The sequence below is a fragment of the Ictalurus furcatus genome, chromosome 28, assembly GCF_023375685.1.
Source record: "Ictalurus furcatus strain D&B chromosome 28, Billie_1.0, whole genome shotgun sequence".
Taxonomy (NCBI): domain Eukaryota; kingdom Metazoa; phylum Chordata; class Actinopteri; order Siluriformes; family Ictaluridae; genus Ictalurus; species Ictalurus furcatus.
In genome coordinates, this window is record NC_071282.1 from 12024341 (window position 1) to 12041925 (window position 17585).

Consider the following 17585-nt stretch of genomic DNA (forward strand, 5'->3'; position numbering starts at 1 on the left):
AGGGTCAGGTGTCTGCTGCTAAATGCAGTTTGAAATGCAAGACAATGCATTTCATGGCACGGACTCCATAGTCGACCTCATATTGAATAGCTTAAATAGATAGTGCGCCATTTCCTTGTCAACATTCATCCATCAGTACAAAAATATGCAGTAACGGTACAATTGTTTCACTATTTAGAAGCTACTTGCTTGGGAAATCCAGTTAACCTTACAGATTCACTATGACCAACACTTTCTGTAATAAGTGTGTTTGAAGAGAGGGTGTGAGACATGCTGTTGAAGCTCTCACTGGTTTCTGTCCTCTATTTATTCATGTGTCTCTACTGGACAATCACATTAGAGGTGGATGGGCAGCATGGACACTTTGGTTTCAAGCGTAACTTTTCTGAAATGCTGTGCTCCGCCCCATCTAAAGTTCCTGACCAGTGCTCCATAGCTCCAATTTTTCCTAAATGTTTTCGAATAATTTGGTTGCCTGACAATTTCCACCCACCATCCAGATCTAGCTTATCATACGATAACTACCAACCGGTGAGGGTGAAGCTAACTGCTCATGCTGCATCACAGGGCAGTGTAACACACTTGGAGGAAAGCGCTATCTGCCCTCTTCTGCATACATGAGATCACAGATGCTGACAAATGCCTAGTGTTACTCTGATTGACAGGAAAGTATATTTTGTCCCTAGCCTCCCAACCATGCATGACTGTCACATCAACAGGAAATTGTGGGTTCAAATCCCAAGTTCCACATTCAAACTGATGATAGGGCAAATGCTTTTCTATGCCTTTATTTTTTTATGACATTTTAATTAACTATGAGTCCACTATAAGTTTTAGTCTAGTCCAGAGTAGCAAGCCAGACTCAGGTCGAGTCCAGAGTCCCAAGCCAAAGAGACTTCTAAGAGCTCTAAGTCATAGTCTGAGTTGAATCCAGACTCCGAATCCAAGGTCCAGAGTCCTAAGCCACAGAATCCGAGTGTAGTTTTGAATCCAAAAGTATTTTTGAGTCTTAGATGGGTCGCCATGTATGAAACAAAAGAGAATAAAAGTTTATTATGTATCTTTTTTGGTATTTATGTTTTGCTATAATGTGACTATTGCCAATCATTAAGAGCTGCTAAACTATTTTTCATTGTTTTTAAAACAATTACAATGATATCTATCTATCTATCTATCTATCTATCTATCTACCTACCTACCTACCTACCTACCTATCTATCTATCTATCATGCTTGACTTTACAACCCTTAAGTCTTTTAAATCCTAGTTGAGTCACAAGTCAGTAAATTTGGAAGAGAAGTGTGACTTAAGTGAAATATTTTTGTTGTTACTATGATTAACTAAAAACTACAGAAAAGGTAATGCGCTAAAGCATAAAAAAAGATGTATATTCCAGGTGACCTCGTGCTGAGTCTTCTGGCCTTCCTGCATTCTTTTTATTGTGTTTACGAAAGTTTTCCTGCTGCTGGTGATGGAGAAAATCTTCGGCCAGCTTAACCTGCCGATGCCTGTAAATCAAGACTGGCTGACTTTCAAAATCGATATTTACCCCAGCCCTCTTTTTTTTATTTTAAACACACAGCTTTGCTGTCAATGTAAGCCTATCAATGACACCTGTTATCCTTCAATCCCTCACTCTTTCTCTCCTTCTTTCTCTCTCTGAATCCATTTCATTGCCTGCATCCTTTTTCCCCTGACACCATTGCTTTGTTTATCTTCCACTGCTCTGGCTAATGTTCTCTATCTCATTCAGCCTTTGACTGTTTTTCAGTACCTTTCAGGGTTTGGTTTTTTTTTTTTTTTTTTAAATCCTTCATTCTGCTACACTATTTCACCCTCTCAATATGTGCATTTTCTGTTCCCTCAGTATCTGGGGTTTTTCTTGGTTAATTTGTATTGCCTTGATTTAGAAAAGACTCAGCTGCACTTAAAGTAGGACTTCATTTCGAATCAATGCACAAGTTCAGCTGCAAAGGCTTTGCATTAGAGCCGCATTGATCCAGACTTCCTATGTTTCACAGTCAGACAGAAACAGAAATAAAAGTGAACTTGCTGTAAAATGAGAACCAGAATGGCCAATTGTAATACGTTTTTTTTCTGCAGCACACAAACAAGCGAGTGAGGTTTTAGACGTTTCTCCATTAATAAAATATTATTGAAATGCCACATAAAATACAAAATCATTAATCACAGAGACGAAAATTATCCAAAGTTGTTGAATGATCCAATGTGCCATGTTCCAGAGTCTGCAGACTATTATTTGAAGTATAGAGCGATGACAGTGGAGGAATGAGGACACAGAACATTTTATTCCTGTTTCTTAACCCAGTGACTACCCAAGTCTGAGAATGAAAGAATGACAATGCAAGTATTTGGTTCGTACCATACAGTAATCGATCGTCTTTCTTTCACTCATGCTGAGCAAAGATAACTGGAAAATTAGATACTCTTCAAGGTGGCACAGTGCGGCGCTATAATATCGTGTCAACTTCTCAAGGTTTCGCTGCCTGCTAGGTAATTCCTTTAGACATTTAGTGAAATTGCAGTCTCTGAAGAGCAATGCTGCTGTGCAAAGATGATTCCTCCTTCACAGATGTTTGCAGGTCTTTAACTGCTAATTGGACAGATTGTGTGATGTCGATTTACTGCAGTCTGTTAGGAATATAGTGTGAATTTAGTGTAAACGTTTTTCAGAAGCCAGGCATAACACAGGCCTGTTGAACTGTCTGCTAATGAACAAGCTTCAGCCAATGAATGTACTGTAATTCATTCATTCATCTTCAGTAAGAACTTAATCCTCGTAAGGGTCACGGTGGATCCAAAGCCTATCTAGAGGACACTAGGTGTGATGGCAGGCCATTGCCAGATATCATACACACACAGATTCAGACACATATACCAATCGACCAATAGGCATACTTTGGGGAGGTTGGAGGAAACTGGGGAACCTGGAGGAAACCCTCACAGACATGGGAAGAACATTCGAAATATCTGTTCATGATGGAACCAGTGACCCTGGAGCTGTAAGGTGAAAGTTGGATTAAAATTTGTGACATTTATAGCAAGTATACTTGGTTTTCAAATTCAAATCTTCAGCAGCCAATATCTGCAAGTTCTTTTTAACCGATAGAGAAGTCAAATAACATTCATACTTGTCAAAAATGTTAGTTTACGCTTTGGTGTTTAGCTACTTCAGAAAGTTTGCATGCTATGGCAAGGTCTGGATATCTATAAACTAGGGAATGAAACACTTCAGAGTATACTCTTATAGAAACAGTGATCCCATTACCACCCCAAAGTTGATTATTTTTTCCAATAACATCATGTCCCAAAGTGTTTCTCTTTCTGTTATACCACCTTTCTCATTTCTTTTATACCACACCAATTTGCCAATGATTACAAACTGTATTTCATTTCTGTTTATAGTTATGTTTCAATCCATCTGTCCATTTTCTGTACTGCTTATCTTACACAGGGTAGCCTGGAACCTATCCCAGAGGACTCAGGGCACGAGGTGGGGGACACCCTGGACGGGGTGCCAAGCCATTGCAGGACACAATTGCACACACATGCACACATTGCAGACAATTTGGAAATGCCAATCAGCTTACAACGCATGTCTTTGGACTGGGAGAGGAATCCAGAATATCCGGAGGAATCCCCCCGAAGCACGGGGAAAACATGCAAACTCCATGCACACAGGACGGAGGCAGGATTCTTAACCCCAACCCCGGAGGTACGAGGCAAGCGTGCTAACCACAATTCATGTTACGGCAACTATAAACAATTGTTCCCTCAGCAGCCTGTCTTTCTCTCTCTTCACGTATATAACGTTAATTTAAAAAATCTTAGTCTGACATACTACAGACAAACTGAAAACCTGTCCTGAAGACTTTCCTGTGTCAGAAAATTTACTGACAAAGCACTGATACTGGAGACTCTTTCCATTCATGTTAAATAAACATCTAATAGAAAGCTTCACCATTTCAGTGATTATACATCTTTGTTAAATAGCAACACATTTTGAAAAATTTGTTCATTATTAGTGTTAGATTTTGTGTCCGTGTAAACGAGTTGTTACTATAGAAACAATAACGTATTCAAACAAGTACATTATCAATCACATACCTGTGATTTGATTTATAGCTGCATTTATTGTCCTCGCTGCTGTTATAGAAAATTAATAAACACTTTTTGACCAATCAGATTTAAGAATGCAACAGCAGCGTGGTATAAGTGTTTTCAATACAGAGTTTTAGAAAATTGGAGTTCATTCACTTAAATTAGAGAAAATTTATGTCATTAAATACATGATATAAGGATGGGTATTGGCAAAGATGTCATAGATTCTGTGCTAACACAAATCTAGGTCTCATCGGAATGACTATAAACATAATGTAATTCTGTGTAATATGACCAATGTATGAAAATATGGGAGTCCAAGGACTCCCTAGGGAATATGGGGAATACCTTGAGCTGTAGTAGCAGTGTATGATTTAAGTTTGTCAGTGGCAACAAAATGATATATGGACTCATTGCTCAAGAGATCTAGTGCAGTTAATAACTCTAGGCAACCTGCCTGATATGTAACTCAGTTGGACAATGTGACTGGCACGCTCTCAGAGACAACATGTTTTAGAGCATGATAATTGTGGACTGTTTGATTCCATTAGCCAATTACCAGCAGACAAAGACTGGCAATGATAAACGTGTGACTCATCTTTATGAATTAAAATTTCAGTCACGTTTCAGGCTCGCAGGTGTTTTGCAGTTCAGTTCTGTGGGTGCTTGTGATAGTCCTGCACCATATTCGAACTAGAATTTGGAGTTAACTATTATGACAGACAGGTATATGAATTTGAATGTCTTGATGAATGAGAGGCAGGATTGCACTGGAATGTGATCTATTTATCATAAATGTGATCTATCGTCATATTGTTTTCTGGAGTAATATGGCTTGGTCTGTATTTCTCTTTTTGGCTTGCTGTTTTCATTTCTTGATATTAGAATGAAGATGATGTGGTGCTCAATCAATATGAAGGAGTCGGCTATGTGAGAGCTGATTGGGCCTCACGCTCCGAGATGATTGGATCCCACATTACCCTGTTCCCCCCCCCCCCCTCTCTCTCATGCCAACTCTCTTTCATTCTCATTCTCTCTCCCCTCATCTTCTATTCTTGTCAGGTAGACTAGCAGACAGCACATTGGCATCTCTTGGTACCATCCTGTGAAATTGCTGCGTCACGGATGCAGTTTGTTGAGAATGTGTGTGTGTGTATGTGTGTGTGTATGTGTGTGTGTTTGGGAGAACGAGTGTAAGAGACAGAAACACTGCCTTTGTTCTAACACCCTCTAAGCACATAGTCTATTTTGATTCTCCTCTAATCACTAACCGTGGACCCCTACCTCCCTCTCTCTCTCGCTCTCTCTCCGATATGTCAGGATCAGCTGCTGCGGTCTGACGGCTGCTCTCACTTCAGATCTCCTTGAGTCAAAGTCACTGACAGAAACACAACATGGAACCTTTAGAACAGATGCCTGTTGATTTGGACAGATGCAGAGGCTATGAGCCACATGCAGAATGAAAGACTCTTTGCAGTAAACACAGTAATGATCAGAAATACAGTAATTTTCCAGACAAACATCTGTAAGTAGACCGCATAATTGGTAGAACGAATGGTGGAAAGAGACAGGCAAGCTTTTGTTGCATGATATAAGAAAACAAGAAAGAGCAAGAGAGAAACCTCCGTTTGACCCCAGGAACCCATTTGCAGAGAGTCCAAATGGCAGAATATACAAATAGGAGAATGCGCTATTATACTTTCAGAGGACCTGGCCTGATTTCCATAATGCAAAGTGAGAGAGAGACCTGAGGTGAAGGCAAATGTAGCCAGGATGCACTCAAGACAAAATGGAAACTCTGTGTCTGGACTCAGACAGGCAGACATTGTGTGCCAGTGAGGTAAAACAACACACACACACAGAATCACCATGTAGAGAAGGAGAATTTCCTTTTAAAAAAAAAAAAAAATTAGAATTCAAGGATTGTTTTTGGTTTCTGTACTCGGAATCGGATTCTATGGTAAATATCTGTGGTCATGCCAGGGTGCCATTACTTACTGTGTATCAACCACAGTGATGATAAGCGCTCAGGGTGTGTTTGTTTTTTCTATAGGTAGCACGTGTGATTTGGAATATGAACTGGTTTCACCTCCTACAGCCTGAGAAGCACTTTTGCTTGGACCTCTTTTTCCAAACCGTCATGTTTCTCTGGAAACGTTGTGTACTACGGTTAATTTTTTACTACATGTACTATACTCCATGCATATAGTCAAACACTTCTCTCAGATTTTTCATCCATATATAAATAATGGGAAATTAGCTACAGACCTGATAATATTTTAAGGTTAAGATTAATATTCAGAAGCATGAGGTTGTTGGTCAGTTTGTGTTATCGCCCAAATACACTTCTGGACTCAATGGGTCAATAGCTCAGAATCAGCTGATTAAATACAAAGTGCTCAGGATAGTAATAGTAACAGACGCTACAGCGTGATGGAGACGTTCTTAGCATTAAAGAACTACTGCGGTGAAGGTATGCTCTGATCTAGTGACTCAGCTACAGTATATCCTCACTTTCAACATTGCATGGAGAAGTAAGCCAGCTTTGCTCTGAGATAGGCCTGTGGGATCTTCATTTTGTTGTCCCTAAAAGTGATTTGACTGTAACCTGTGTGAAAAGGAGAAGGCTGACTTAAGGCTTATCTGTGCACCTAGGCAGTACATTTGCATGTAAAGCAAAGCTATCCAAAATACAGTGAAATGACTATGCAACTATTTTTTTTTCTTCCTTTGCTTATTTATTTAATTTTTTTGGCTGTCTTTTGGTTGAGAAAAAGCTAGGGCAGGATCAAGCAAAGACAACTCGGACGCAGGGAAGGGTGACATACTGTACTGTAGTGGAAGTTTTTTAATGACCTGAATAGAAGTAGGAGAACCTGTTCACTTTTCTGTGCCTTTCTGGGAGATAAATATAGTACGTAAAGTGTGAGCAAGCACAATAGTTGGGGGGAAAAAGTAGGATAGGAATACTTTGGGGATGTCACAGAAAATCAAGGATACAATGCATATATCTGGTGTAAAAACAGCAGATTTCATGATGAAGATGATCAAATGAACAAAACCTGAGAAATACTAATGCATTTCTGATGCACATGAATTTTTATAAACTCATTTTGCAAACTCGAGTGGATTGTTATCTGCTGTACAGTTCCTGTTCAGATGTTTTGCTGGATTGGTTTGCAAGAGATATAATATTAGAGCTACAACTGCAGCAATATTGTTCTTCTCTCATATAGAATGAACTTACCTCTTCATTAGGCTTTTTGTATATTATCCAGAGGTTCAAGTATTTTGGCTATTTATAGTCTTTGCAGAGGATAAGAGGACAAACTGTGATGAAGAAGAAAACTAGAGCACCCTGTTCCTAATCCACTTTTTCCTCTCTATAGTGGCCAGCTATGCAACGGCCTGCTACCTGGCTACTTCACTGCGGCTGTAGCAGAACTCCAGTTTAGTTTGATCAAGTCATTCCGTTCTTTAAAACATAACCAGACATGTCCTGTCCTGAAAGACCTAATGACATCATAGCAATGTATAGGTAGAACCTGACAATCTAGTCTTAAAGATACAATCAAGAATTGTTGGTACATTAATAGCAAGTGGAATACATCATTGTGCTCATCTGTATCAGGTTACAACTTACAGTTTCACATTGACTGGTATGACTTGTTCTTAAAAGTCTGAATGTGAGAAAATGTCTTCTTGGTCCCATTGAAGAAACTGTACATGGACGGTATGTGGCATAATAATACAATCCAGCATTAATCCAGCAGTCAACACAGCAGTGTTGTAGGTGTGGTCACACCATGCCATGCTCAAACGATGCTCCTGTTTGCCCTCAGAAGTCGTTTCATGGATGTCATGTCCCTCTTTCTCCGACTTTTCTCTGGAACATTCTCTGTCGTTGTGTGCCATTTACCTGGAATGCTAATTAAGACAAGCAACACAGAAAAGGTGTAGTACTATACAGTAAAAGCATGTAACAGTACCTACCAGCTTATTAGACAAAGTGGATCCTCCAGTACTGTAATCTGATAGAAATGGCATAATAGTGATAATAATAATGATTACAATTACAGTGCATTCAAAAGAAATGCTTTCATTTCAAAATGGTAAAATATATTACTTCAGGCAAGGCGTTAACTGCCATGTATGTACACACGTGTTCCTTGTCCTAGATTAACGCTCTAGGATTTCATGCCTTGTTGCCAGAATTAGAAGATAGTTTGATATCATTTTGATGTGACAAACAAGGAACAGTAAAAAACAAACAAACAAAAAAAACACAAACGGTATGGCTACGTATCAAAATATACAAAAATATGAGCATTCCATATAATAAAACACATTGAATGGTACTAGTCCTCGCTCTCAGAATAAAAGAACTAAACTGTACTCTGGTGGTACCCTCAAGAGTACACCCTGTACTGGCAGTATGTATCTTTTACATGGTAAAATAAATGTAGTATACCATCCATCCATCCATCCATTTTCCATAACGCTTATCCTACACAGGGTTGTGGGGAACCTGGAGCCTATCCCAGGGAACAAGGCAGGGGACGCCCTGGATGGGGTGCCAATCCAGCGCTGGACACAATCGCACACCCATTCACAGACTACAGACAATTTGGAAATGCTAATCAGCCTACAACGCATGTCTTTGGACTGTGGGGAGGAAACCAGAATACCCGGAGGAAACCCCCTGAAGCACAGGGAGAACATGCAAACTTTGCATACACAGGGTGGAGGCAGGATTCGAACTAACCCCAACTAGTGATGGTAGTTTGGATCATTTTACTGACTCGGATCTTTGAATCTCGTTCAGCAAAATGAACGAATCTTTTCGAGTCATTTCGTTCATTTCAGCAGAATATAATTAAAATGTTACATGTTAAATTCCCCAACATAATCTAGTACTTACGAAAACCTTGATCACATTTGGAATAAAACATAAACAGAAATGATTAATTAATAGCTTAGCTGGATCTTCAGGCTATGCAGTCTGTTAGTTCACCTCACCTCCCGATCCGAGTTGTTCTTTCTTTTGTCGCGTCACATTTGTCACAACCTGTTCCATGTAAACAGAAATGATTACATCACCTCTCGAGTCTTAGGATTCCAGTCGTTCGTTCATCACGTGACCGCCCCATAGGCTGAATGCGGTGGGGCTGTGACGTGATGAACGAATGACTCGAGCCCGAAGACTCGAGAGGTGAAGTAATCATTTCTGTTTCCGGTATTGCGTGGTGCATTGCCTATAGAGCGGTCACCGGAAGAACGAACAAACGACTCGAACCCGAAGACTCGATAGGTGAACTAATCATTTCTGTTTCCTGTACAAAACCTATGGGGATGTTGCAGCGCATGCACGCTCAAAAATGAATGAATCGCTCTCTGAGACAACTCGTTATTCTTGAATCATATTAAAGATTCGTTCAAAATGAACAACACATCACTACCCCCAGCCCCAGAGGTGGTTGATTAATGATGTAATTACATAACTGCAGGTAAGTGATACACAGTAAAGGTAGAAAAGATGTACCCTTTCTGAGAGTGCATGTTGTTGGCACCTATAAAAGAAGCAGGGCTCCCAGCTATTAGTTAAATTAAATTTCCAGTTCAGCTCGAAGTATTAGTATTTTACTGTGTGGTTTCTACTGGAATTTCCTGAGGGGAAAGTGCTTTTTAGAGACTTGAGATGTCATATTCTTCTTAAAATATAAAAAAAAAAATAGGGTTGGTTTTCTTTTAAAGACGCTATAAAAAAAAACCCAAACCTGTCCGTTTAGATTCTAAAAACTGTATAAATAAACACTAATGTGAGAGATTTTAGGCTCGTTAGAACTGCAGAGCAGTGTTTGAGGAAGAAGAGCTTACTTTGAGAACACGCTAGGGTTCGTGGGTCAATCCTAAATGCCTAGCTCTTGCATATACAGTGCCCTACAACGCAGTAATGTCACAGCAACATGTAGTGTACGTGTGTAGGGAGGAACGCGTGTGTTTAGGATTCACCCTGTCGAAGATACACGAGCTCGCGCGCGCGTTTCTGGAACGCGTTTTAGCGCGCGAGCTCCCTGTCAAATCAACAGCTTCCGATGTCAAAACCATAAACCGAAAAAACACGTTCTAGAATAATAATAATAATAAAACCTGAAGGAAATGTATTCGGATTAATTTCACTGTTTAAACTACGCTATTTCGAGGGAAATATTAATAAAATATGACTAGTCGCCTTCTCATTCAGGTAACATCAGCGTCAGCCAATAGGAGCGCTCAGACACTCGGGCTACAATTCATACTACACATACTTAATAGCACGCGCTGTACTATTGTGGCGTACTGTACTACTTAGTACTGTAGTATACTAGTGTGCGGTTTCAGACACATCCGCTCTACACACACACACACACACACACACACACACAGAGAGAGAGAGAGAGAGGCGGAACCGGTACCGAAGCACACCTTCCTGCTAAGTGAAGAGCTGAAGCTCGAAGCGACGAAAGAAAAGGAGGAGAGAGGAGGAGGAGGAGTAGAGTGGAGGAGTAGACAGGAGGAGGACGGTTTGAAAGCGAACGGCTCACAGAAGGGGCAGGTGGAAGTCATAGCTGACCCACCTCCACTTGGCGGTCTCGAACGGACCTCGGTGGAAAACCGGTTTTAATCTCAATTGAAATATTTCAAAACAATAACAATATTTTTTTACAAACCCACCCACCGAGAACTACATGCATTTCGGCTGTCCGTAGGAAGTCATCCCCCTCCACAAGAAGAGAAATGGAAAACGCTCACACTAAATCCACGTCTGAAGTTTTAAAACACTTCGATGTGAACGAGAACAACGGACTGACACCGGAACAAGTCAAAACCAACCTGGAGAAATATGGACCGAACGGTGAGTTTAACCTGCCTCCTGCATTACACCGCCCGCTTCTCACATTCACCTCCGTGCAACTTCACATTATTCAGCAGTTTCTTTCAGATATATCCAGGTGCCAGTTTGCGTGTTTTATTATATAGGAAGTTGTAGATAATAAATATGTGCTGTGCAGCTTCTCCGCCGTGCCGGTAGCTCCGTGTGTTTGTTTGTTTGTTTGTTTGTTTGTTTGTTACTCGGAGTTAATGAGAGACTGCAGGAGGCTAGAAGTGAAGAGGTGATGTGCAGGTATGGAGTTAGTTTACTGACAAAACGAATTGAAATTCAAAATCACAAACGCAATCATTTGACACTAATGTGACTTTTATTGTAAATTATTCTCACACGTTCAGTGTCTCGTGTTTATGTTTATCCAGTGTAATCTACCTGTTTTTATCAGACTTTTAAGATTAGCCCCGCCCCTTTTGTCTCTCAAAACCATGTTCACACTTGCAAATTCATAATTTGCACCACTGAGGTCATGTGGAACAACATAAAGGTTAAGCGTAGCGTTAGTGCCTGTATGTTTTCATAGACTCTTATTTATTTATTTATTTATTTATTTATTTATTTGAATTGTATGGAATAGTCCACTTTTTCATGTTTTCCCAGTGTCCATGTGGGCTTTCTCTGGGTTCTCCAGTTTCCTCCCATCTCTCAAAAGCATGCTAGTAGGTAAATTAGCTCGTCTAATGTGTGTGCATGGACCGGCATCCGATTCGGAGCGTGTTCCTGCCTCGTGCCTGGTTTTCCCTGGATAGGCTCCTGATCCACTGTGACCTTGACCAGGATAAAGCGATTGCTGAAGATGAATGAGTTGCATGTGCATGTATTGTGATTTGCAATTGTTGCTATGTAAAAAAAAATAATAAAAGAAAATGGCAAAAATATCATTCCACAATACCTGAAGATATTTTCATGCTATATTTCCATATTGAATATTTAGGGGTTTTATATTTAACCTAGCAAAAACAGTGGAGCTGCATTTAAAACAAACAAACAAACAAAAAAAAAACCAATGAATTTCAAATGGTGTAGGAGGGAGAAGACATAAAACATTTGGTGCAAAGACATTTGATGTTCTATTAGCTGTTCGTTTAAGTAAGACTGAAGTTGTTCAGTGCTAATAAATGCACTGATTAATATTATATTATATCTGAAAATCTTTTTTATCGATCTAAATTCACATTAGTTGATAGTATATCTTCATAATTTGCCCTAATTTGTAGTTGTACTTAGGTTGTTTACAGATGACCGATTAGCCGAGTATGGATTCGTAAAGTCACATGCTGATAATTTCAACATGGCATCTATGTTTGATTTCTTTTTTTGGCAGAAATATAACTCCATACGCATGCTATAGTTACAGCAAACCAAAGTTTTAGTGAAGCCTGTGTAAATTAGACAACACGCACATCTTGTATAGCATGTAAATGTCTCACAATTCACTCTCAAGATGTCGGACAGGCTGGTGTGTATTAAAAATAAATAAATAAATTAAAAATGCCATGCTTTAGTCTGAGCTGGAGCCAACTTCTGTGTTTCTCGAGTGTGTACTAACTACTTCATTCATCTGGCTGTCACTGAGGCTGCAGGCCGGATTAAGATTAGAATTGCAAACACTATTCATTGCAGGCAAATGCCTTTCGAAACCAGTTTCATTTAAGATGTCCCTGGGTGACATGATTTAGCTTGTGCTTTGCCATGTTGATTACAAGTAGATGTCTTTTTCAAATCAGGTAGACTACCTATGCAGCCAGAGGCAGGAAGTATGTGTTATGTGTTCTGGTTGGACAGTGAGGCTAGTGGTTTTCCTGTTGTACGGCGAGTAGTTTCACAGCAGAAGATCTACACGGCACAAAGACGACGGCTGACTCAGTGGAAAGAAAATATCCTGTCGCGACACTCTAATGCACCAGTATCGTGTCACGCTCCCTAGCTTTAACAATGCAGGTAAAGCACGCACTGTGAAACCATAACCCGAGCCCGGTGACTCCCGGAATCGTACAAGCGGCTGACGTTGAGAATGACGTATGCGTAGGTCCAGGCACCGCGAGGCTTAAAAGAGTGTTTTAACAAGCGATAAAGGACTGGATAACGCACCTGCGACCAGTGCTGCAGGCGTAAAACTTGAGCAACCTGTTTTCCACTTCCTCAAGAGAGACATAAAACACGCTGCAGAGAAACACCACGTTTCAGGTTACATACGTGGCCCTCGTCATCGTCGCCTCCAGTTACAGTTAGCCAGCATCGTTCAGTTTCACATCTGCAGTTTTACTCTAATCGTGTGTTTCTGGTACGTCTGACTCGCGTTACAGAGCCGGCTTTAAAAGCAGCTGTTGTAAACCCGGGCTCGGGCGAAGTGTTTTGTGTAGCCATGTAGTTTTACATTTGTTTGCCTCATTTTACTCTACACTGACTCCTTTCTGAGGCTGCGTATAGCTGCAGCATTAAACCGGCTTTACACCGTACAGCTGCCTGGCTCGTTTTGCTGTCGCTGATAAAAGTCGCACCTCGTAAAAAGCACACTTTTTGGATCGGTGGTTAGAACGTGTAATTCATTTCCATTGCAACCAAAGAGTTTTTGGCAGTGTCATAAATATTTGATTTAAAGTGTGACCCTCGTGTAAAAGCCACCGATAGGAGGACGGGATACGATTCCGCAAAATTCTCGACACAATTCCAAACATGTTGGTGGAGAAATGTAAACGAAACCTGCAATGAAAACATACAGAAAACACCCCCCTTTTACCTCATGATCTAGCTACTAGAGCTGGGCTACGTGACAAAAATATCATCTCACGGTACTTGAGGACATTTCTACGATACACGATGCATATCAATTATGTCATTTATAATTATATATAATATAACGAGATATAATTTAGCTAACAAACTGTCTGCAAAACAGTAGTAAAATAAACAAAACCCCCTGCTAAACTGATTCTGATGATACTTTACTTTAATGCCTACAAAGCCCCAGAAGATTAAGTTTTTTTCAAAATCAACATCCCTTCAGTACCATTTTAATTTGTAATGATTTAAAAAAGTTAAAAAAAAATACATCAACATACTGTACCAGCGATATCTCAGAAAAGTGTATCGTGTAATCATTTATCACGATATCGATATTATTTCAAAATATATCGCCCAGCCCTATGAGATAGCGGTGCAATTCCTCCCCATGATAAGAATTTGTCATTCCGTGATATTGACGATATAGTCGAGGATGCGTTTACACACCGCGGCGTGCGCGCCTCGCACGAAGATCAAGCATGGCGGAAGGCAGAGGTTAGATGTTGGATCCTGCGAATATTGGTGTTTTGCATCTTCAGTGGAACTTTAATTTGTGAATAAAATTCATATCCTGCAGGCACGGTGGCTTAGTGGTTGGGGGTTCAGATCGTTTACCTGCAGTTATGTAATTACATCATTAATCAACCACCTCTGGAGCTAGGGGGGCGAATCCTGCCTCTGCCCTGTGTGTGCACAGTTTGCATGTTCTTCCCGTGCTTCGGGGGTTTCCTCCAGGGACTCCGGTTTCCTCCCCAAGTCCAAAGACATGCATTCTAGGCTGATTGGCATCTCTAAATTGCCCATTGTGTGTGCGTGCGTGTGTGTGATTGTGCCCTGAGACGGATTGGCACCCCGTCCAGGGTGTCCCCCGCCTCTTGTCCCGAGCTCCCTGGGAAAGGCTCCAGGCTCCCCCTTGACCCTGTGTAGAATAAACGGTATGGAAGACAGATGGAAATTCATATTCTATTTTGTAGCCTTAATTGGTATAGTTTAGTATTTGATGATGGTCAGGATTAAGTTTGACTTTTTTGGATCAATGTTTGTGTTTTGCACGGCTCTCCGGACTGTACACTAATGTGACTTGTGGCCAAAAAGTGTTGAATGTTATTGTTTTCATATCATTGATATCGTTACTGCAAAAAAATACCATGAAATATCGTGATCTAGTTAGAAGTCTCAATCGTATTGCCCATCCCTAATTTGGATGATGTAATAGTAATGGTGGTGAAAAGCCGGCTGTAATGGCATGGGTTTCATGTTCATCGGTGCAGTAGTACAGGCACAGAAGGGCAGTCCTGTGTGTGGAGGGTGGCAGATAGTGTCAGAGCTTTGAGAAAGTGCGAGTACAGCTGTGGGTGTGATCATGCAGCCGGAAATAAAAAGTGTTGTTAGGACCACAAGTGGTGTTTTTGCGAGAAGGTGCGAGGTTTGTGTAGTAAATCAGGCTCAAAGTTGTCAGTCTCGGCGGGGTATTGCAGACGGTCTCAGCTGTTCTCCTAGCAGTGAAGTACACATTTCTCTCTCTCTCTCTCACTCTCACTCTCACTCTCTCTCTCTCTCTCTCTCTCTCTCACTCTCTCTCGACGGTTAAAGCAGTGCTCTAATTAACTCTGAGTGAACATGCTGGTCTCTGAAGAATCTGACGTGACATCAGTGGTCAGCTATTTGTCCCAAGGGTCAGGGTTCGGGTTCAGCTAAGGCAGCTAGCTCAGTGTGATTTCTGACTTGCTCTGACTGAATGAGCAAGAGCGTGTAAATAATTTTCGATAGATCATCTCCGAGCATCTCGCCGGCCATTCAAGCTCTGATGAGTTCATGGAAAAAAACGACGACTCGTAGCTGATAGTGTCGCTTTCGCTCTGAGCTGTCAACTTCCTGCCTGGTGCGTTGCAGCAGAAAGCCACAGGGAATACCCTCAGCCCTTTTGAGAACACTCAAGAAACCACAGCCTGAGTTTGTGCTCACTTTCTAACTTGAACCCGTTTGCTTCTGCAGTGAAGTTTTTTTTTTTTTTTCTCTTTCTTCTGTACGTCCATTATCTCCTCGCCTCGCCATGTTGGCTGTGAATGATGATAAGTGATGAATAGTTTATACCACATGGACATGGCTTTTTGATTACTGTATTGTTTTAGTAATTAGTCATTATTTTAACAAAAGGTTTTGTTAGCTGTTTGCTGTTGTCAGGACTTGTTTATATGCATGTGGTTTGAATTCCTGAGTGCTCGGGGTGAGACAGCGGGAGAAAGGGAGATGCGTGCGTGTGTGTGGGTGGAAAGCAGTTCTGCCCCAAACCCTTTAGTGATTACTCTTTAACAGCCTGACACATCATTAAAAGCACGACTGTTTTGTTTACCGTTAATAAAAAATTTTCATGTTGGCATCCATCTATCTCTGTCTCCGCCATCTCTGTGTGCATGTATCTCCAGGTTTTGCCACCCTGATGGACCCAGTGTGAAAAATTCACATCCTGAGCTGTTCCCAAATCACATATTTATGTACTATGCTAAATAAAGTTTGAGCATAAAGAACTGTATAGCGTCCTCACACAAGTTGAATCGGAGACCACGGCCGTTTCTCAAATATAAGAACGCAAAGAACGGACTCGCGTCCTCGTGAAGAGCGGTCTTGCCAGGCTACCTTGGAAGAACGAACTCTGAAGGACAGGTGGACATAGAATTCATCAGGTGCTGCAATCTTTCTGCTCAATGGACCGTCCCAGCACATTTCTAGTAGTGGGACAGTACCATCGTCGTTTCAGTGCTCCTTCAGTAATATGTTTCAGCTGGGTAATAGTTTTACTGTTGTTAACCAAAAGTTAATTAAGCATGTTTTAATGTAGTAAGCTCACTGTTTGCAACTGCGACCTCACGTTAACTAAAAGCTAAGCTAACGAGTTTACCGAGTTTACCGTTACATGTTCTATCTATCTGTCTATCTATCTATCTATCTATCTATCTATCTAAATCATATATTAAAATCATTATTTCTAGATGCATATCTAAAAAGTAAAAAACCTCGGTTATGGGTCAGCTTCTGTCATCTGTAATTGTTTTGCCGCAGTGACTTCTGGGACTTCAAGCAGGTTTGGTGAGAAATGACTTGTATTTGCTGAACAGGAAAAGCGTGGGCATTTTCTTGCACTAACTTGAGCCCATAATGCATTGTTGAGTAAAAGGGGAGGAGCTTGTAGCTGATGATCAGCATTACCTCGTTTGTGGCGCTGCCTCATTTCATCTCGTAATTGTCGTAATCGTCATTGTCGGAGAGCTGTACATTAAAATAAACAATACACGTAGTACAGCGAATATAGCTATTGCTCACGAAGTACAAAAAGCACAAACCCCCGTTTATAAAATAAAATAAAATAAAATAAGAGACCGGTTTCTCTGGTGTTCTCTGGTATAATTCTCGCCAGCGTATTATGATTAAATAATAAACAGATTTGGAAAAAGTCGTGTTATTTATCAGAGCCATGTAATTGTTGTAAGGAGACGTTTATTTAACATTTTCCCAGAAGGAGTCCTGGGTGTCATCCCCTTGTAACAATAGAAGTTTTCCACCGTTTTCTGGTTTCTCTGTTAGATAACAGGAACTAACTTGTCTTGTTGACATTCCACAACATTAACTACTAATTATAAAGCTTTAAAAGAATGGCATTCCTTACTAAAAGCGTAGCAATTGACAACTTGTATAAGTTGAAAAAAACACTTCAGGAAATGCTCCTATTGAGAAATTATATACTGAATAAAAA

The 17585-nt window shown here is 40.6% G+C and overlaps 1 protein-coding gene across 1 annotated transcript in view; it reads left to right on the forward strand.

The window, feature by feature from the left end:
• The first annotated feature begins 10443 nt into the window (after positions 1-10443).
• Positions 10444-17585, forward strand: part of atp2a3 (ATPase sarcoplasmic/endoplasmic reticulum Ca2+ transporting 3) — an 89398-nt gene continuing 82256 nt past the window's right edge. Inside the window, exon 1 of the mRNA XM_053618743.1 lies at positions 10444-11017. Coding sequence (XP_053474718.1) covers positions 10900-11017 — 118 coding nt within the window. The 5' untranslated portion in view covers positions 10444-10899. The remainder of the gene's footprint in view (positions 11018-17585) is intronic.